At 39.9% G+C, this 22773-nt stretch overlaps 1 protein-coding gene across 1 annotated transcript; it reads left to right on the forward strand.

Annotated features, from left to right (window-relative positions):
* Positions 1-3: 3 nt before the first annotated feature.
* LSM3 (LSM3 homolog, U6 small nuclear RNA and mRNA degradation associated) lies at positions 4-3159 on the forward strand. The gene is made up of 4 exons (XM_026857825.1): positions 4-77; positions 1038-1148; positions 2331-2426; positions 2754-3159. Exons 1-4 carry the CDS (start codon positions 57-59, stop codon positions 2832-2834), a joined length of 309 nt encoding a protein of 102 aa, XP_026713626.1. The 5' UTR covers positions 4-56; the 3' UTR covers positions 2835-3159.
* Positions 3160-22773: the final 19614 nt, after the last annotated feature.

The raw sequence follows: 22773 nt of genomic DNA on the forward strand, positions 1-22773 counted from the left end.
GGGGAAGGGGAAGCGCCATAAAGTCTCGCGGGAGAAGGCGGGAGGCGGTTTGAAAGATGGCGGATGAGGTGGACCAGGTGAGCGGCTCCCCGCTTCCCTCAGGGCGGGAGGCAGCGGCCGGGCCCCCGTTCCCGCCTTCCCTCCGCGGCTGCAGGGCCGTAAGATGGCGGCAGGCTTTGGGCTGGGGCTGGCCGTACCTCCCGGCGCAGCCCCCGCCTGGGCTCCTTCCTGAGGCGCAGCCCCCCGCGGCGAGAAGCTCTTTTCGTCTGAAACGAAGCTACTCCACGGCCTCGGTCCTTGTGCCGCCGCCGGGGTGTGAGGAGGGCGGGCGAGGCTCGCTTCGGGACCGTTTCCCTCAGGAACTGCCTGAGGAGGGAAGTGGCGGGAAGCCGCTGAGGAAAACACCCGTGGCTCTGCCTCAGCGAGGAGGAAATAGGTAGCATGAGGAAAGGCGTTCGCACATTTTAGCTGTGATTCTGAAAAGGATTTAGCCTTTCTCCTCCCCAAAAAAGAGATCTTAGCCCGGTGTGTGCTCAGGTTTCTAACCGGCTTTGAGACCCGGCTTAAGTGCTGTCTTGTTGAGCTAGGCCTTGTGGGGACAGACGGGAGTGGGCACTGTGTTACCCAGATAACTGAGGGGAGCTGTTGAAAGTGTCAGTGTGTGTTTGGGTTTTTTTGGTTTTTTTTTTTTATCCTGGGCTGTGTGGTGGCACAGGTGTGGTCCTGGCTCAGGCCGAACAGGGTTTCAGCTGCTGTGTGGGCAGTGGATACTGGTAAGGAATAGAGTTTACACCACACAGTGTGAGGTGTGATGTGCTGCAAAGTAAACCGAAGCCTTTTTAACTCATTTTGCTCAGGCTGGGCAATATCTGTAGCATGGTAGTACCAGCTACACGGGTTCAACAGGATGGGAAGGAATCATTTGGAGTGTTTGCCATCTATGTTCTTACCTGTTTGTTTTCCATGTCTCTCAAACACTGAGGAATGGAAGAGTTCACAGCCTTTTTCTGTACAAATAACTTGTTTTATTTTTTTAGCAACAAACAACAAATACTGTAGAGGAGCCACTTGATCTCATCAGACTCAGTCTAGATGAAAGAATCTATGTGAAAATGAGGAACGACAGAGAGCTCAGAGGCAGACTCCATGTAAGTAAAACTTAGGGAACAATGCCATGCTTGTTCTGCTAAGCACTGCGCAGACTTTTTTTCATGTACAACAGTATTACTCCAAGCTTAACCTCTACTACTCCATTTATTGTTTAAAAAAATAGTTTAAAACCACAAGTAATTGTATCTCATAGTTAAAAGTATGGAACTGGTTAGAGAAGGTAGGTTGAAGATCATGTTAGTAATGAAGACTGACCCTTTCCTCTTATCACATGTGATCGGTGGAAAAATCTAATTTGTTCAGTACTCTGCTATTAAATGCTCCTCTAGAGAGTCAAGAGATGTGTTTTGTTTTTCTTGTCTCCTGAATGATACCGAACAATTCATTCCACTGCTTCTGGCTTCTGTTTCTGTCACCCCAGGCAATAATGCTGCAGGCCTTTTCTTGTGAAGTACCCTGAGCTCTCTTTAAGACTGAATTAAGAATGAGATTATTGTTATCAAACAAATATCTTGTAAGGCACACCATGCAGGGGCATGATGGGCTATGTGCTCAGCTGCATTCTCTGCAAATCTCATTTAAGTGTTTTCCTCTGAGAGTGGTGTGTCCCTTGACAAGACAGATTTTTTGCTTTCTAACAAGTCAGTTATCTTTCCTGAGTACTGTACTGTGTTGGGGAAGAGAGCCAGTTGTCCCATGTTTTAAGTTGGCCTCAACTCCTTTGGGAGCACAAAGTTGAGGAGGAGTCCATGAGGCACACGTGTAGTTTGCAACACACTTCTGTAAGGTTTTTGGAATGTGTGCTTATTTCAATTTTAGTAGCATTGTATGAATTACAGCTTTCATATCCTTTAAGGTGACCCCAGGCAATCAGTTGCAGGGGGCTGAACTGGCAGCAGGGAATGTGTAACTGGTTTAATGTTAAGAAAGTGTGTCTGCCTCAGAGTTCTTGTGTGTGTTCTCACTGAATGCCTCAGAGCTAATTCCCAGAGGAGTGTTTCAGTAAATATAAATGTCTTCCTATTTTTTTATGCTGCAGAGTATTGATTTGTTGATGTTTGCTTGGAATTCAACTGATAGTACTTGGTTTTGATACAGTGGCATACTTTGCTCAAAATTGGGCTGAATTAATTATGTCTGAAAGTCTTGCTAAAATTCTTGGTTTAGTAAGCTCATGTTTGAATTCTGTAAGAAATAATAAACTAACTTCATTCCTACAGGCATATGATCAGCACTTGAATATGATTTTGGGTGATGTGGAAGAAACTGTAACTACAATAGAGATTGATGAAGAAACCTATGAAGAGATTTATAAAGTAAGGACTTAGTGTATTTATACGTATAGAAAACTTTTCTAAAACTAAACTATGTTATCTTGTTGAAGTAGTCTATTGCTGACTACTTTTTGAACCAAGATCTAATAGAACTTTTGGGCAAATTGTTATGGCAGTACAAAGGATATCTGAAAACTTGATGTTATTTGTATTGGTCTCTTCAGCATGCTGGAATGTTGTACACTTGAGATGGTGTTTGTTGGAGTTGTTTCTGATGTTTTGTCGCGGTTGAATTCGGTCATATGCTTAGCAGATGTGTTTTGTAAAATATGCTTTTGTAAATGTAAACTTTTCTTTCCTTCTTCGTAGTCTACCAAAAGGAATATTCCGATGCTCTTTGTCAGAGGTGACGGCGTTGTGCTTGTAGCTCCCCCGTTGAGGGTTGGTTGAAGCCACAAAGGATCTAACCTTGTTGGAAAGTTTGAGGCTTTTGGACAGTGGTTTGTGTTTTGATCATGTGTCTGAAAATTCTGTACATGTTTTTATAGGATGTTTTTGTCTGTTCTTTTGGGAAGGGGAGCAAAGGGGAACCAGTTTCTTGCGGAAAGTACATGTAGTCAATTGAAGCCAATCTGATTTTCTCAGAATTAATGTAACTGCTGTAAATTGGCCGGTTTGTCACATCAGTAAAAGAATCCTTCATTTTTTCAGTCTTGGTGATAGCACTGTCTTAATTTTTTGTTTTAAATAAATTTGGTTTATCTTTCAGATTTGACTTGTGGTTTTATGTTGAAAACATTATTCTTATGTTCTTCTATAGAGCTAGTGCTATGCTAACTTGTAGTATGTAGCTTCACTTTCTGAGAAAAATAGTAACTTGTGTGTGTTGTGTTAATTTCTGTCCTTACTAATACCTGTCTTGCAGATTGATGCTTGAGAGGGCAATACTAAATGAATGCTATGATTTATGGCTTTTCTTTGTTCAAATTCTTGATGTATATCCTTGTAGCAGAGAAATAGTGTGTATATATATGCATCTTCCACTTAAGATACATAAAGAGGATGGGCTTCTTAATGTTTTCTGATGTTTTTATTGTGGCTTTATTGACAGAGCTATGGCTTGCAAGGCCGTAAGTGCAGACTGAGGTTGTTGCCTCACATGCTGTTGAGTTGCCTGCTGCATGCATTCATTTCTCGCTATCTGTAGCCTGTTTCAGTTCTTGAATACATTAAATTCTGCTGAATGCTGAAGATGCTCATTAGTTATCTGCAGTGAAGGTGTACTAGAACCCTGAACAAAGCTCTTTTTAATATATACTTTCTCAGGCCCACCCTTGTATTTTCCTCATGTCAAAAAAAAAAAGGCACTTTTGCTATAAAATGTTTTAATAAATATGTTTGAAAGGCATATGAGAGAGATAGGTCTTCACTGGGACATTTCCTACAGAACTTGACTTGTGACATAATAAACTTAATTTATCTAGGTTCTTAAGCATGCTCTGTAGGCTTAGCAAAAGCAGCTTGCTCTGGCATTTTCTCCTACAGTTAAAAATCTTCATAACTTATGTCCATAACTTGTGACAGTGGTGAGGAATGCAAGGTCTGCCTTGGAATGGTCCAAGCCAGATTCTTCTTAAAGGAATACTAACATTTTTGGCAATAAAATAGATACACTCATATGTTGAATGTGTACTTTGTGGTCTTCAAAATAAGGAAAGCAGAGACTGATAAAAAATTGGTCTGGCCTCTAGGTGGCATCTCTGTAATGTCCTCTAGCATGAGGACAATGAGTGATAGCTGAAGCTTGAAATAGCGAAGCTACTGCTGAGAATTAGTGTGTTAGTAGTAATTAATCTTAAATTTTCAATCACATGGAAACTTGCTACCATATTCCTTGTAGTTCTTTCTAGAAAGCACAAACCAGTCCACTTGTGCACACATGCAAGAATTTGTCATCTTAAACCTGTGCATGATGCATATATAGGTCTCTTGTATGCAAATAAAAGAAGAAATCATCTGTACAACTAACTACTGTAACATTATTTGAATGAAGAACAGGTGTGCAGTGGCTTTGTAGCAGACTTCCCTCAATATCCCATACTGGCTTGAAGTTAGGCTGGACTAGGATGAGAACAATTTTCCATGATTCTCACCTCATCCCTTCCTAGCATGCTGTCTCTGCAAGAGTAAGCTCAGCACGCATCAACTCCTGTCCATGCATGCACCACCCTTGGTGTCAGGAGGAAGCTAGTGATGCTACAGCTTCCCCTTTGGAAGGGGGTACAAGGAAGACTGCACTGAGATCCTTTTTAGTCTATCATCTTCTCTCCTACCACTCTAGAAGACCAAAATAAATGCTTAAGGGGAGACAGTAAGAATAGGTGAACACAGTGATAGTACTCCAGTTCCCTGGCCATCGGCACATCTGGGAAAGGAAGAGTATGTTCCACAGAACCCAAAGGATTTTTCTTCCATTAATTAGTCTACATCCTTTTAGGAGTCTAGTAAGCCCCTTGCTGTGTATAGTTATGGTATGTCACAGGCTGAGCATGTGTTCTCTGCAGAAATACTTCTGGTCTTGGCTTTGTCTGCTTTAGACTTGGTTTTGAGCTTGTTGCCCATCACATTGATGTGTGTGACAGACCATGTTGACTTGGTGGTATTCAGAGAGAGCACAGAGTATACATTTACCTTTCCATCTCTTCTACTAATTGTCCTTCAGTTTTCTCTTTTCCAGGTTGCAAAGAGATTTTTCTATTTAATCATTTTTGATGAAAGCTGCTCCATTCCTTTCTGTACTATGATTTTTGTATTGGAGGGCTGACATGATACATAAAGTATTGGTACATCAGGAACTTCTGCCTTGATAAATTTTAGAATTAATATCTGCTAATAAAACTTGTAAGGTTCTCTGAGAAGAATAATAGAGATGTGAGATCTGTTTCCTTTACTTGAGCCGTATTTGCCAGCATAACATGTTCATCTGTATGTCCAATATTTCCATATTCCAGAGTATCAGCACAGTTGAAAGGTCAGTTCACCTGACATAACTCACCTAATCCCTGTAGAACTCTTAAAAATGTCTCATTTCTCAGTTTTAAGTGAGAGATTATGCATGATGGTTGCTAGCTCAATTATTGTCTAATTGATTTCTTGGGTATTTACTGTCTGATTATAAAGAACTAATATTGTTTATGCTACTGAAATATTCAGTAGCATCTTTTACTGACCCTCTAATTTGAAATGAGCTCCCCTGTATGGGTGCCAGTCTAAGCGCCTCTGTGATTGAATGTGGATTAAAAAAAACAACAAACATTTAAAAAACTTATCTGAAGTCTTCTCTGTTTCCTACTGTTCTTTCAATTCTTTGATCATCTGTTGGCTGTGGTAACCCTTTCTCGTGATTCTGGCTCCCGATGTTTGAAAAAATTTATTGTTAATCTTCCTCAAATATTTCTCAAATGCCTTTTCATATTCTTTTACACTTTTAGCCTGGCAGAATTTTTAATGTTACTCAGCCTATTGAAGCTTACCATTTTGTTTCTAGCAGATTTTTTTATAGACAGGAGTAGTTTTCCAGTAGCCTTCTGGCAGTTTTTAGCCTTTGGACTACATCTTTTTGGTAGGTGGCAGAGTAATTTCTCTGTCTTTTGTCTTCAAAGAGTTTCTATTCTGCCTGCAAACATTTGACTCAGCAGCTCTTTTTAAACAGTTTTTATTATGTAATTGCCTTTTTCGGAAGTGCTGTTGGAGTTGGACTTCTGGTGTCTTACTGCTTTTGTGAGTGGCAGGTACCTGTGAAATTTCTGTGTGGACTCATTGTAAAATTGATTTTTGACTCAACTGATGTGAGGACGCTAGATGGTGCTGCATTTCCTCAAATTCAAGCTTGGTTGGCTTTGCCTGATTGATGTATGTAGCCTGTGTCAACAAACCCTGTAGTTGTGCAATTAGTTATTGGGTTTTAATTGGGATGGCACTTGCTGACAGTTTTAAATTAACTCTGTTGCTCACCCGTGAGTAAAGATCAAAATAGGTTTTGATGTTTATGTAGGCACAGACCAAGCCCCCAAAAGAGTTAAAGTAAAACAGTATGTGGCCTTGCATTGTCAAGAGTTTAAAAAGCATGAGCTCCAGGCTTGCAGCTTTGCTAGTAGCATTAGCTGAAGAATTATGCCGTATAGAATAATTTGTGGTTAACCACTTTGCTGCTAAGCACTGCTTAGAGAAGAACAGCACATTGTTGTTTGTGGTACAAGGCTGCTTCTGCACTCACTGATTCTAGGGCTAGTTGTATGGTTGTCCAGTAACTTCCCTGGAGAACTTAATTACATTTAAATTCATCAGGGTGAACAGCCTGCACAGGAATGTGTGTATGTTAAACTCTCAAAGTGACAAATATTTCAGTTTATTTCAAATCACCAATGCTACTGCCTTGTTTGAATGTACAGAAATAGATTTTGATCCAGTCTGCGTATTTGAACAAGATAGAATTTTGTTCTAGGTCATGTAGGGCTTGAGGGGAATGTGTTTGTGGTTTTTTTTTTTTTTAAGTTAAACAGAAGTTATGTTATGTTTCATTCCTATTCTGCCCAGGACAAGCCCAGGATTTGGATGATAAGCTCTAGTAAGACTTGAGCAGTGTGAGCAATGACAGACTGCTTGCAGGGACTCAGGGTTGGAAAAGCAGAACAGTATTGATCATGTTGAGAGTTCTGCAGCAACTCTCTCATCTTGGTGCTTTTCCTCTTGTTCTGTAGGCATTTGAAATCTATAATTTGAAATATTTATGAGAAGGAAGCTTGTAAGCCCTTAGAATTCTTACTAGAACTGTAGCACTGGGAAGGGAGCTGATTCAGTGCAAGATGACAAACGTTAGGCATTTTTTTTTGGACTGATGATGACATGTACAGAAGATCCCATCAGACTTATTAAGGTTTAAGGCATTCATGCCAAGATCATTGATGGGCTGAATACATCATTACTGAGGGTGTAGGACTCCCATGTTTCTAAACAGGAAGCTGCTTTCATATACTAAACAAAAAGAATGGGAAAGAAAAATAGAAAGTTCTACAGAAAATTGAAGCACAGTGTCCAAGCCAGCCTTTTTTTGGGGGAAAGAATGGGTGGAAGGAAGAGAATAGATGATGTGGGTTGGAGCGGAAAACAAGAACCACTGACGGAAAAAGATGTAGTCAGAAACCCTGTTTATGAGTGAATTTCTTCATTGTTACCCAAATTAGTTTGAATGCAAGAGAGGCCCACTCCCAAATTTTGGAGACTTAGGCCAAAAAGCCTATTTAGTTTTACAATGGCATTTGATTGGTTTATGATGTGACTGCCTGCAACAGCAAGGGACTAGGCGTGCTGACTGTCTGCGTGGTGGACAAACTGTTGCAGAAAACACTGCATAAACCTTTGGAAGAGTTGGGTAATGACTGATCATGAAAGGAAGGTTTTAGCAATGTTTTGCTCTATATGGTACAGGGTAAACATGGAGACTGACTTAGTCAAGGTTCATATGGAAATATTCAGGAGAGATCAGAATATTCCAGTGTAAACACCTTTTTGGAATTAGCAGATATTTGATCCAGAGGTGTTCCTTAGTCACACATTTTTGTATTCTGAAAGTAAGGGATAGCATAAACTTTAAATGGAAAAGGTGAATTTTCTTATTTGTGAAAATAAAGTGTTCATGGAGCAACATAAAATAGTTCTTAAACTGGTATATTTCCACATATTTGACAAATGGAAGCCTCAATCCCATGAAGTCTGTTGTGACAGTGGATCAGTTTTAGCCTCTGGAGGAGACGTTAGTGCTGTAAGTACCTTAGTCCTGTTCCTTTCTCATAGCACTCAGGTGTGACACATCATCTCTGTTGGACAGGAGGCTGATAAAACCTTTGTTAGCACTTATGTCTATTTATGACTAATGTCACAATTTATTAAAAGATTGATAGTCTGGTCACTACCTAATAGAACTGGTTGTGGCACTTCTGCTACAGTAAATTTTCATTTGCTGCTCTTGAATCCACTGAAGTGTTGGGCAATAAAACCTCTAGTACTAGGTAAATAATAGCATCACACGTGTGTGGCGCTGGAGCCTATCACTTAATGCTAATCAGGGTGAAATGCTGTGTAAAATTGTCTGAGCAAGTCACATAATCCTTTCCCCAATCTGCTCTATGAAAATCACAAAGAACTTTCATGAAAGCAAACTTTTTCCTTTTCAAAAGAAGAAAGTATGCTGCTCTAAACTGAAGTTAAAAGTATCTAGAATATTGAGTATAAAGTCTATAGTTGGTCATAACTGAATGCATTACTGAGTTCTTTCAGAGCCTTCAAATTTCAATGGCAGGGAGAAAATTGGAAATAAGTTGTGCTCCAAATCTTGATTTCTTTAAATAACCTCTGCAACAGATGAGTCCTCACTGATCCTTAGCCTATAATTGCTCTGGTTAAGTTGGCTTTTTGTGCTGTCAAGGTGACACAGGCTAGGTAGACCTTGCAGCAGTTAACTGTTACTAGTTCATCCCATGCTGTAAGTGGTGTGGTAAAGCAGTGTGTGGTAGATTGTTCTGTAGCACCTATATTTAGTACTTTTTAGTACTGCCCAGATGTTGCATTCTGGTCGTTAGCAGCTCTGAGGCAGAAATGAGATATCAACAGATAATATCTGAGAGCTAATTTGATTTGTTCTAGATTTGTAATGCATTTCTCCAAGCTAAATTCTTATTGACTGAGGTGCTGCTTATAAAAGGCAAGAGATCCAAAGCTCCTCTGCAACCCAAGAGAATACACTATAATTAAACTGAACACAACTCAAACCTTCTGATCATTATTGCTGTCTGTTGGTGTCATTTGAATATTCAGAGTTGTTTTGGTATTAATGTGGTTCTACCCATAAAGCACAGGCTCTAGTCACAGTACTAGCTAACGGAGATTTTCCTCATGATTAAATGTTAAGCCTTTAGAACTTACTTGTCCTGCATTCATTCCCTGAAAACGATCCTAAAACCAGCAATGCTAAATGCATGCAGCTTTCAGATACGCATCCTGTGGGTAATGCAAGATATGTCTGCTGTCCTCAGTCCTAAAGCCAGGTGTCGTAGCTATTTTTTTCTTTCTTGAGGCAGTGTTATATCTATACAATTATTTTTTTCCCTTCGTGTGCAGTCTCATGAATTAAGGAGAGTAATTTACATGTGGTGTTTCAGGTGTTGAATATGAGGTTTACTGTGTAATTTTCCATTACTTTTGGTTTGCTCTGTTTTTCTCTTAGTACTGTTATCCCACAGAAAGGTTACAAGGTTTCATTCTTGTGAAAGGCTCTGACATCTCTGGGATGAAAGTTCCTGAACAGGCATTTTCTCTTTATCTTTCTGGTACCAGTCTTGATACACAGCTCTGCCAAGAGGGTGAGCACTGTTCTTCGGCTGGCACAGCTACACAGAGAAGACAGTCAGTCACCCAGAGAAGTAGTAGTGTCATCACACAACAGATCTTCTGATTCTTGATCCAGTGTCTCTTCTACAGTCTGGATTCTTTCAGCATAGTTCTGTCTCCTATATCATCTTGATTTCTCTTTTTGTAAATGATGCAAGATGTTAATCTGATTCAATGCAAGTGACTTATTTGATCACAGAAAAGTAAATTTTAAGGATGTAAACAAAAACGCTGACCAAATCTCCCTCTGAGTTGCAGAGCATCTTTTGAACTGATTGTCCCCCCACTTGTGTCTTTGTTTAATGTAAGCCTTGCCTGTGGCATTACCAGTTGCACTGTGCTAATGTTAGTCATTAATCCGTAGGATTTTTAGTTCTGATGAGGGTTAAATGATGCCTGAATATTTAAAGCCATGGAGTTCTGGGTGCAAAAAGTACCTCAGAGTGTTTGAAAACTTTTTTGGGTCTGGCTCTAAAATTTTTCTGTGTCCAGAGATGTAACATATATGTGGTCTTTGTAGTATTTTCTTTTTCTATCTGGAGATGAACCCTGTTATTCCTGCATTGTTCTGCTCAGGGATATTCTAGTCTTGGAAGAAATACGATTTTGCATTTCCACTCTTGAAACCTGCTGCTGCAGCACTGCTTGAGTTCTCATCTACTGCACACCTAGATGATAGGTGCAAGTCTGATGGATGAAGGAGAACTTCCAGGAATTTAAGTTTCTCAGTGCTTGCTGACGAAAGTGCTGGCAGGACCTAAGCAGGAATTTTGCAGTGTCTGAGCAGCTTGGGGTACTGACACAGATAGGTGATGTGTAGCTTTAAGCTGAATCAATTTTCTGGTCAGTTCAGGGAACAGGAGCTGCTTAAGCCAGCACTCAGTTGAGGAGAAATGTTCATTAAGCTACTACTTAAAGTAACATCAGAGTCCTCTTAGTGAAGAGTGGAAGTTTCAGCATCCCCTCTTTAGGTTGTTAGTGTTGACATGAAGCAGGAATACATACAAGAGAGTTCAGAAGAACTGGACATGGTGGGAATTGTGGTCTCAAAAAAGAATTCCCAGGGTGTATATGGAGATATCCCCACTCATCATATTTAGCCTATTAAAGGTGTAGACATTTTAAAAAACAAACAAAAACCCCTCAGCTAAACATGTGACATTTAAAAGACTATGTTCAATTGAAATTTGAGATGTATGTTCAGTAAGTTGTTTTTCTTTCTTCATCAGAAGGTATTCACCCACAACTTATACAGCAGAATTGTGAGATTCCTATACAGAGAGATTGTAAACAGAGCATGAAAATACATCATGCAAGCAGCCAATTTGCCTTGAGCAGTTTTTTGTCTTCTGCAGGGCCCTGTTGCATAACTGTTCCCTTCAGTCTGGCTCTGGCGTTTATGGGCTGGATGGCTACGTGAGAAAATAATCAGAACATTTTCTGCTTCTAAGGACTGGGGATTTCTGGAGAAATCTGAAAGTTGTGCATGTAGTAATAGCATCCAGAGAAGCAAGGGTTCATTTCCATAGGATTCCTTCCCAGAGTTTTTTTCCAAATATTATTTATATATTAGGAATAAGCTTAGTATTTTGTGTCCTTTGAGCAGTAGGCTTGGGAGAAGAGGCTTTGTCTTATTTCAGTGGGGTTTTTTTACTGTTCTGCTGTTCTAGGGAGTTGTGTAGGGTGACTGCTAATCCTTGATGTGTGTCTGAGAGCAGCAGGAGCAATTACTGAAGGTCACGCTGACCTCAGGCTAGGTTCCTTTTGTTTTTAGGTTGCTTATTAGTTACCCTTCTAACCCAACACCCTTTGTTTCAGACAAAAAGCCGTTGCAGTAATGCAATAGCAAGGGAAGGAGGAATGCTTCATTCATAAATCTGAGAGCATTTACAAAGGAGGCAATAAATTATTATCTAATTTATTTCATCTGAAGAAAAGAAAGCAGGATATTGCAGTTAAGCATTTGGTTCAAGATTGCATGCTGAGACTTTGGCACAACTGCAAATAGGGTACACTGCTATCTTCTGTAAAGGGTCTCTTAAATCCTAGAGCCCAGTATTGCAGTCTGGACCATGAGTGCATGGATCATTGTTTCCACTCTTTACTGGTAATGTGGAGGAAGCTGTTACCTCCAGTACTGAAGATATTGGAGGAGAGATTAAACTGAACCTATAGGATAAAATTTAGTTTCCCTCAATATATAATGCAAATAAAAGTGAGTAATGTTAGTAGAAAATAAGTTTCAGTTTTTAGATTTCTGTGTGGATTTAATATTGTAAAGGTGAAAAGATGAAAATATACTTTTAAATGTGAGTCTTAAAAGCCAAAATCTGTCCTGAATAACTCCAATCTCTTTCTCTACAGAGAGCTGATAGTGGTTGATCATACTGCTGTAAAGTTCAAGTCAACAAAAGGTAACTCAAAAGACAGAATAGAATGCTAGTCTAAGAAATGAGATGTGATCCTTGGATTTGGTCCAAGATTTTGGAATGAGAAAGTACAAATTTATTCTAGTCCTTTCTTATTCTGTTGTTGCAGCTCAATAACTTGGGTGTCATTAGCACAACTGATACTTGTATAAGGACTTCTGTACTGGTAGCTCTGGATTTACACTAGGCAGTGAACTGCCTTGATTGAAACTCTTGGGATGCAAACTCTTTGTCTCTGCATTTCAGACCGTTCCTAGCAGTTTTGCAGGTGTATTGAGAACTTGTCTGTTATATTTTTTTAATAGTAAGATACCATATCTATATTATTATAATAATAACTTCCACTGACAGTCTGGGAAAGTAGATTATGCTACCAGATCTCTTCATTAGGGTTATACTGTGAAGTCCTCTAGAGGTATTACAGAGATCCAGCTGCAACTGCCTTTATTCAAGATTCATTTTTCTTACACTCCTTGTTGTTTAACACTGGGTCATATGATATAAATTATCTACTGTGAAAAGTTGCTTGTTTATGTGAAACTTTGCATGACCTTATTCCCTGCTGTTTTTTCAGACATCTTTACAACCAAGCATATATTCAATTTTTATGTGATTTTTATTGTGTTTCATTGGTTTTTGGTGAGATAGGAGGGAAACGTGCTTGGTTTGTATTTTTTAGTGACTTGTAAATATATTTGTAGTATACTTGTAGGACATATATTACATGAGAATGTAGTTCATCTAGAATTGGCAGACTGATGGGTGAATATGTATGCTGTCAATTACTAACTTTTGAAGAAGAAGCAGCCCTGTGGGAGCTGGTTACATAAGTTGCACCTAGGTCTCATCCTCTTGAAATCCATACTAAGCCCTCCAGCCCCCGAGTACTTAAAGACAGAGCAAGCTGGGAGCCTCCTCGATTGTGGTGTGACAGTATGGCTCACGGAAGGTACAGGCCCTAGCATGTGATATGTGTTAGGTTGGAGCAAGATGGAGCACTGCATGTTGAGATCCTATACTCTCTGTGGGCTGTACCTCAGGGTGCTGAAGATGAAAGCTTCAATGGTGTGAAGTTGTGCGTGGGCTGTGTTTGGCCCACAGGCTATGTTCACCATCCCCCATGTTCGCTGGAATGTAGAACTTTCCAGCCTAATACAGATTGTGTTTGGTTTTTTACCTGTTTAATAAAACAGAACTTGTAATTATGCAGCCATAAGTGGGTGTCGCTTAAAATGTATTAGTTGAGGCCAAAGGAATTTCCATTTCACCCATGGCTCGCACTAACCCTCATTCTAAGCTCTATGTTGAGAATCCGCCAACTCAACTGTGGATGAACTGTCTTTACTGGCATGATGTTGCTCAGATTGATGCCAGGAATTCTCACTTTAGGCTCGGGCTTTTACACAGTAACCCTGCATATCCCTTGGGTACCCTTTTACGCAAGTGTGAACTCCCCACTTAGCTCTGCCTTCTTTGAATCTTGAGTTTGAATTGATAAAACACAGCACCCCAGTTTATAGTTTATCCTCTGTGGCTTTACCAAGAAGACTTAAATTCTGAATCGGTTTTAATTTTTGAAGAACTGAGGCAAGTGGTTGAAAAGAGCCTTGCAGCTAGACAAGATAACCTCTCTAAAATAAACCAGAATTCACTGGTTATCTGGATTACAGAGTGCAGTGTCGGTTAATTTTCAACAAGGGTTCAGACTATGAAGTTTGTCTCTGGTAGACTCCAGCTTCTGCAGCATACTGACAGTGACTTCATCATTATCTCCTGCTCTCTGTAAAGCCTCTCCCTTCATATTTGTTAAGAATTCCTTTTGAAGGTGGATGGGAATTCACTTTTAAAAGTCAGTGTTTGAGACTCAAAATTTCTACTGTTTTTGGCAAAATATCCTGTCTCTGGTGTAATGTTTCATTCAGATCTGTAGGGCACAACATGCAGCTTGGATTTAGATGAATGTAAGCATCTGCCCATCTCCTTACCTTCCAGACCAAAAAAATACAAGGAGGCTTTGTCTTTTACCTGTCCTTACATAAAGCTTCTACAAAGGTGATGAGGCATAAAGAGCAATCATAATACAAAATATTTCTAATACAGGATTATGTGAATGACCAGATGCAGTGGAGGAAGGAAAACCTTATGTGTGCAGCAGTTCTGCCTTGGCTAGCCTTGTGGCCTTAATGACTTGATGATCTGGGGGGGAATATTTTTTTTTTTCTGTTTTTCTCCTGGAACTTCTCTAATCAATAGACTTTCCAATAGTTACACGATGGAATGACAAAAATGATCCTGTTTCCTAAGAAATGTCTCTGGTGGCAAAGTTTTTAAAGGTCTGGGAGTTTCCCTATTGTATTTAATGGGGCCTTTGGCTCATAAACACATTAAACAAAGAAACAATAGATCCCTAGGGGAATTTTAAAAGCTGAAGTGTAGGAACTTTAATAATATTATGAGGACCTAATATGTCTGATGTGGGAACTTAAATCTGAGGCAAGAATCATGAAAAGAATGTTCGAAGTGAAGATTTAATTACATGATTTATTGTTAATCGTTTATTATTATATATACAGTGCCAGGGGCACTCCTGGTGCTTTACAGATGATTACAGAATAGCAATTCCCAGATCAAAGATCTTGATCGTGCAATCTTTATTTGTGTAAATATTCCCCATGGTGCCTGATCTTGTTGCATGTTAAAACTCAGTAATAAACCCCCCCAACACAGCCCATCATAGACAATTAAAAGACCTTCAGCAAGAGAACACTGATTAATTATCTTCTCCAGAACACTGAATATTTTGGTGACATATATTGTATGGATAAAAGATATCTATTGTGTTTTAGCAAACCTCACATTTTTCTGCAGCTTTAATTCTTAATTACAATGTCAGCAAACATTAAGATTATTTCCATGATAGAAGCAGCTTGTTTTCTGGAAGAAAAAAGTCCACTGGCTTGTCCCCATATGTTTCAGACCCTGTTGATTTAATGGAGCCAATTTACTTGCATGTAATTGTTCCCTCAGTGATCAGTATAGAAAGTTTCACCTTCAGAGACAGATGCTGAATGTGAAATACTCCTGCTATGCAGCTGCTGAAATCTCTATTTGCAGAAGGTTCTGCTTTTCTTTGTTTTGTCCTGTAACACTTTGCACTCCACTGGAAATGCCACCAATGAGCAATGCACTTTAGATGGTTTTCCTATTCTTCAGCTGAAATGGCTGTCGTTTATCCACTGGGTCGCTGTAGGCAGCCACGAAAGTGAACACATTTGTGCAGCCATCTTTTGGCTTGTGTCTTTGAGACATAACATTTCTGGTGGGGAGCGATTGTGCGCAGAAGGCAAAGGAGGCTTTTTCTTCCTCCATCTGTTGCAGGATTTTAATATAGTTTTTTTGCAGCATGCTGTCCCATTGCTCTAAAAGCAGTGGCATGTAGCACAGCGAAAGGTATTCTGGCTAGCAAGGTGTGATGATTTACATACCTAAGATTCCAGTGTAGTGATCACAATTCAGATCCCTATCTCAATATCCTTGGTCTAGACAGTGGGTACAGAGTATTGCTGGAGGAGGCAGTTTGGGTGATACCCAAGGTTGCCTGCTCTTGAAAACACTTTTTTTTCTTTCAAGGTTGTGTTTAATCATTAAGATTTAAACAGTCCAAGGTGTCATAATTACACAGGTTGTTGTTGAAGTCTAGTACTTAGTGCAGGATTGAGCGTTGCTCTGGCCAGTAGCTGGCTGGCACTGACCAATTTTGTGTTTACAACTAATGATAGGGAAGCATTTTTTCATGCAACTCCTAATTACACTTAGAAACTTACTTTAGAAACTGTTGTTTTTCTGGAGAATAGGAGGATGTCCCTGGGGAAGAATTGCTCTACATACACACCCTGTTTCTTATACTCTTTACCTTACTGTTGAAAACAATGCACTGGGCTAAAGGGAGCTGTCGGCTGGCTCGGCATGATTGTTCTTACATTCTCACGTGTTCCAGGTTCTTGGAAATTTCTGATTTCAGACTCTTAATAGTGTGGCTCATAGCATTATGAATCCTTCTTATATTGTTTTAATAGCCACACAACCCTTCCTAAACTCCCCAACTCCTGTCTCAGCATGCCTAGGGCTGAATTCTCAAGAAGGGCTGGTCTGTAGTTGCTACCAATTCTATGTATAAAATTCTGACTCTCCTGAATCAATGACAAACCTTCAGAGGGACTGGAGTTTCAATGCAGTCATGGATCTCTTGGAGATTGCTCAGATTCAGCAGCAAACGAATACTGACAACTAACCTTCATGGCTCCCTTCTAGCTCTCTCCTAAATGCTTTGACAGTAAGCAGTTTTGACATGCAAAGTTGAAGTATGGCTGTGAAGTGATTTACTTAAGGTACATGTGAAGGAGTTGTGAACCAGAATTAGTATTATCTAGACACAGAATGTCAGGTTTCTGGCCAAATAATATAATAGCACTTTCGGAGGACTTCTAAACCATGTAAGGTTAACCATATTAAGGATCAGCTTTACAGTCACCAGCAGGTTGGGCTGTCATCAGCAGAAGACGTTTCTCTGCCTTCCCTCTGTCTTCCCCCTTTTCTTTTCTTGAGCTATCACAGTTCCCAGTCTAACCTATTAGCAAACACTGCTATGTGTTTATGTGAATAAACCAAGCTGTATTGCATGGTAACTGAACAGGACTACTGTTCAGCCCTCCTTGACTAGTGAGCTCTGGCATAAAAATGGTGTAAACGGATGGGAACGGTAAGTGCTTCAGCTCCCACAGCTCCATCCACCTCTGATTGAAAGTCAGAGATCTTATGGTGCAAAATCATTTGGGTGTGGGACAGACTCACCCCACAGGACGGATACAGTCTGTAGACTGTCACCTTCTCTGATCTAGTGGCCGTGGTATCCAGGTCTAGTCAGAAGGCCCCTAAATGTGCTAATTTTTGTTAATTATTTTTGCGTGCATACTAGTAGTGCTTGAAAGCCCAAGTTGTGATTGGGATTCCATTGTGTTAGGTGCTGTGCTAACACACACATCATGTTTCTGTTTTCTATCTGTCTTGAGTTTATCAAGGAGCATCGAAAGAAAACGGAAACTGAAGGTAAGGGACTAAATTTTCATTGCTCCATGAAGACAATGGACATTCTCAGATTCAGCTTTTTCCCAAAGGTATGTTTTCCTGGAGGCTGAAAACATTCTCTTCACTTTTTGAAACAACTTTAGACATGTTTTTTATCTGTAATGTCTTATGTTGGTATAAAACCTCACAATAAAGCCCGAAACTAGACAAGTGAAGTGATCCTGATGTGATTGCAACCGATCTTCAGCAGTGAACAGAAGGAGAATTGAGATTCACTTTATCCAGAGCTGTATGTTTTCTAGGTTTACTGTAAATGGATGCTTAAGAAACAAGTGACCTCCTGAAGACCTCAGGATTCAAAGAATAACTCAGAAGTGACCATACAGGTTAGCTTGACCCACAAAATACCCATTACTCATTCCTCTTTAACTCTGAAACAGCAGTGCCTTTGTTTCTCTCTTTTTCTCTAACTGGAAGGTAATAACAGGACCTGTGGCTTTGCTCTGTACGTGTCACTGCCTGTCAAGAACAGCAGGCAGATGAATAACACTATTCCTCCCTTGAAATTCTTTCCTTGAAGTGAAATGAATGAAAATCTTTACCATTGAAAGAGAAGAATCCAATTTTGTGGAGAGGAAAAGGATGGATTTAGGCTTAGATTGGTTTACCCCATTTTCAATTGTTTTTACAACAGTGATGTTGGAAATAGCTAGAAAAACAGTGAGAAAAAGGAAAGCATGATTTAAGTATCCAAAAAAATCCTTATCTTCTGGAAACTGGCTAATTAGAAGCTAGTAAAGTAAACTTAGGACACCATTGTGGTCAGAATGAGAAATCCAGTTGTCATAAAAATACCTCTCCAGTTTCTGATGCTGGAATAGTCATTGTTAACCTATTTTTGCACCAAGAACTGGGAGCTTTGGGACAGGACTTAGTAAAGTTCATCAGTTGAAAAAACAAATAATCTGTTCACCACCAAGTAAGCTGCTATGCTGATTCTTCAAGGCCAGGAGGTAAAGTCTCTAGAGTAGTGGGGGAGATGAGTGGTAAAAGGACTTGCTTTTTCTTTCTTGTGTTTGAACAGTGTGTTCACCAGATTTTGGTGGTGTTATCATCAGACAAGTATTCTCTTGTAAAATTGATACCTCCCAGTCTACTTCTTATTAGTAATGTAATAGCTGTGTTGAAGTCATGGTGGTCTAAGGATAGAATGGAAACTAGGCATTCAGAGAGAGATGATATCTTTTATTAGATATTTGTATGTGCATTCTGCCTTCCCTCAGAGACCTTGAAAGAATCTAGTAGGCAAATTTATAACAAGCTGATGAATAAAAGGGATGCTTTCTCAACCTTAAACTTGTTTTCTCTGGGCATGGTGGAAGAATGATAGCAGGGTAATGTAAAGAAGCAGCTTCCACTGTTGTTGTCTGTGCTGTTTGCTGTGTGAATAAACAAAAGACTTCAATCTCCGGCACTGTTTTTGCTACAATGAATGCTTTGTAAATGCTGATGGATGGATCAGGAGAGGATAGAAAGATAAGTGACACATCTTGCCAGTACTGAATTCATACATGGATCGAAAGTGAAGTGTAATTACCACCCAGATCAAATTCTTTCAAGAGCCAGAGATGTCTAGACCAACAGCAGATATTTATTTTTAGGGTTGATCTTTGTGGGTTTTATTAGCAATGCTGCCTTCCCTGGGGTAGAAGCAGGGGAGGGAAGAACACAAAATCCTCTTGAGCTTCTATTGTTAAAAAAAAACTATATAAAGATTACAGGAGAAACCTTAATTCTGAAAGCAAGCTGTGTTTTTGTGATGTTCCTTCTGAGATATTCTCTGCTTTAAATTGGCTTGAAGAATCAGTGTAATAAAACTGGCATTTGAAAACTAAATTATGTATTTAGAGAAAAAGTAACTTTGTAACTCGGATAAAGGGTCTGATAATGAAGTTTTTTCTTCAGTTGAGACAATCCTGAGCAGTTAATTTTACCAGTAGTCACGATGTGTAGATAATGAGGTTTGCAGGTTTGTGCAAACATAGATATGGCTCTGTTCACTATAGCTACACAAAAGGAAGGAGCTGAACCCATTCTTCTAATAATACCTCTTTTTTAGCAAATTAGTTAGCCATTGCTGGGCTCTGACATGCATCGCTTCGGTTCGCCCCCGTGAAACACCTGCACACCAGCCTTTCAAATGTAGCAAGCATCAGCTTCTTCGTTATGTTCAATTGGAAAATGAGCCATCTGAAGGTGTGTTAAGAAATTTTTCAAGTGGGCTGCCCAATTTGGAAAGCTGAAAAGATGGATGTTTTGTTAAACAACAAATCTAAAGAACATGGAGTGGGATCCTAGCAACATGATTTCACCACCTGTAAGTGGGTGCTAATATTCCTCTTTGCCATCTGGGGAGAAGACAGATCTGCTTAAGACTTGCAGAATGTTCGAAGGGTCCCACATTGAACATCTCTATACAAAATCAGGTTTTCTTTCTGCAGGATTTTGTCTGAACGGGATATTCATAATGTACTAACATCTCAGCACTGGAAAGTATTTGTGCTTAAACATATTGAATCACAGACCTCTAGAAGTTGCTCTGAAGAACCTTCCAGTTAAGGCAGAAGTGAACGTGTTTCTTTCTAGTACCCTTTTCCAAATAGGTTTATGGGGAGGATGAGAATAAAAATGAACAGCATGGAATTCCTGTTTGATATTCACGATAGTGAGAAGCAGCCAGTTGATTGTAGAGGTGGGTGGCTCCTCTTTCCCCCTCACACCAAGTACTTGGCACTGGGTCTGTCTTGCCTCGCAAGAGCGCAGCCGGTTCCCTGCTCTCCAGGCTGGTCTCCACTAGATGACGGTGTTGTTCTAAATTCGCTAGAGAAGGCTGCTTTCCCCCAGCTGCAGTCCTGGGTGCTTTGCTGTGACATTGGGAGCAAAAGCAGGACTTCTGTATTAGATAGGTGCTTTGTCTGATGGATTTGCTGTATAACTGCATAGGGAGACGCTGAGAATGAAAAGATAATCTGAGAAGTGCTGCAAATGTGTCAGCTGGTTGATCTGGGATTACAGATGAGATTCAGGATTCCCACATCAGTGGACATGTCTACATGAAGAGGATGAGTTTTAACTTTGCTGTGATACCTGCAGTAGTAGTTCAGGGTGCATGGCTGTTTAACAGCCGAGTTCTTTACATTCCTTTGCAATTATTGCTTACAGGTGGCTCAAAGACTAGCATGAGTTGTCTGTAGTTTTGAAAAAGCAGAAATTTTCCTCCTTGGAGCAGGAATTGGGTGTTTAAGAAGATGTGATGTCCCGGGTATTAGAAAGGAGTATTGCCCATGTTCTTATATGGGAAATGGGATTCAGTGGCTGGGATTAGAACACTGAAGTTTCTGGCTGCCAATTCAAGGGGGAGAAGAATAGACTGGAATTGATTTTGCTTGTTCCCCAGTTATGTCAATACTCTTTTCCTCTGACATGCTGTTTCTATAATTTCTGGTGAAGTTTTTATGTAACAGTGAATAAAACAAGTGAATCAGGAGCTTCTAACCTCTATCTCAGGACTTAAGAACAACATCCATATAATTTTCTGACAGTTGACAAGTTCATACTGGATAAAAGCAAATGCTTTCAGCCATCATAAAACAAAGTTCTTTATTATACTGTGTGGGAAATGTTGCAGTTGATCTTTCTTGTTGCCAGACTCTTTTCAAGACATTTAGGATAAATTACTGTATAAAAGAAAATTTTACAATTGCTTTATATCTTGCTTAAATTTTTAAGAGTAAAGACTTTAAAAGCAGTCCTTCAGGTGCATGAACGTGGGGAATGGTGTGATTCTCTGTCTGAACCGAGTACTTTCTTACCACCATGCTAACTCCCAGTGCACAGCGACTTGCATGCATGTTCTTGTTTGTGTACCTGGAAGTTTAAAAGCATACAGCCTGGAGGACAACACAAATATAAATGCTGTTACATGAGGTGGTGCATGGTCTCTTGATTGTCTATGGCTTCACATGGTACAGCTGAAACACTGTCAAGGTGATGCTGCAGGCTGTAATAGCAGGTGAAGATGTATGATTTGTCTGCCTCAGAAATGGGACCTTCTACCTGCACCCTCTGATTTCCCACCTCTGAGTCTCTGCTTTTCTTACGTTACCTACGGGCAGTTGGGTGGCAGTTTATGCCATGTAGCTTCTTGATGTCAAGACAAGGCTTAGAATACACTTTTCTTGTGATGCTCCTATACCTTTCTCTGTGAAACAGCTGTTCCTTTTGCTTTTTGTTGGGTTTCCTCTTGTCCACTGTTTCAGTGTGGCTGGAGAGCTCTAGGAGGTGGGACATGAGAATGCCTGCAAGGCTTCAGAGATTTCCTGTTCCAACAGGTCTGCATCCATTCCTGCTCCATCCTGACCCTGTTGGGATGCCCTCTACTCCTGGTGTAGTGTGTCCTCTGTGCTATCCATTGACTGTAGTCTCACAGTGGAAAATACATGTTCTGTTCTGTATTACCCAAGTTGCTTAGGAAGACCTGTAACTACCTCACACTTTTTTTCAAGATGTTGCTAAATAAGACTCTCTATACTTACCAAGAATAAGTAAAATTTAATGGCAGGATTAGGATTGCTACATTTATGAAGCTCAAGATAATGAAGAAGTCTACAGAAACACTCTCCCAACTTAAGGAGAGCAAATCACAGTAAAGAGGGTGCCAAAGCAGAGCGAAGTCTTGATTAGCCTTGAAATTTGAGGACATCTGGATCCAGATAAAAAGCTGTGGTCAGCTTTCTTTTCTAATATGAACTGAATTCAGACACACTTGGACTTTGTGTTGAGCCAGTTCTGGAACCCATCCCCCTCTCTAATCTTTATTGATCTATGTCCCTTTTTGTGTGGCGCTAAATTAAGACAATCTGGCATTCTCACAAAGTGGCCAAGCCAAACACTCAAAACTTGGGAAATGCAAGAATTTAAGTTGTTACTACAAATTCACTATAGTCTTTATGCTCTATGCATTATGGTATTGTCTTCAGTATGGCTCACCGTCTATTAAATCTGTGCTCTGTTTAAAGTGGAGGATGGATATTGCTCACTTAATGAGCAGCTATTTAATATATTTTTTATCTTCATTGTTCAGTGTGTACCCCATGGCTTATTTACTGCGTGCTATTCAAAGCCTGCTCTGAATACAGAATTATTAATTTCCTTGGGAACTTTCCTTCAGCAGTCATTATTGTATCTGGGTGCTTCACAGACATGAAATAATCTGTTTTTACAACGCCTCAATGAAGTGAGGGGCATACTGCACCCCTGCTTGGACAGATGGCAAAGAGAGATATGAAGATGAAGGGAAAACATTGCCAAAGGTTTTTTTGATTGTCTGAGACTTTTTTTTTCCTGAGTTCATGGCACTGCAAAATATT

The sequence above is a fragment of the Athene cunicularia genome, assembly GCF_003259725.1.
Source record: "Athene cunicularia isolate RWA chromosome 12 unlocalized genomic scaffold, athCun1 chr12_part1, whole genome shotgun sequence".
Taxonomy (NCBI): Eukaryota; Metazoa; Chordata; class Aves; order Strigiformes; family Strigidae; genus Athene; species Athene cunicularia.

What these genes read in the sequence shown, in the direction of transcription:
- LSM3 (XM_026857825.1), top strand. Translation starts at nt 57, where the DNA reads ATGGCGGATGAGGTGGACCAG. An exon ending in TGGCGGATGAGGTGGACCAG is followed by an intron (nt 78 to 1,037) that starts GTGAGCGGCTCC and finishes TTATTTTTTTAG; the next exon opens with CAACAAACAACAAATACTGT. An exon ending in CCTATGAAGAGATTTATAAA is followed by an intron (nt 2,427 to 2,753) that starts GTAAGGACTTAG and finishes CCTTCTTCGTAG; the next exon opens with TCTACCAAAAGGAATATTCC.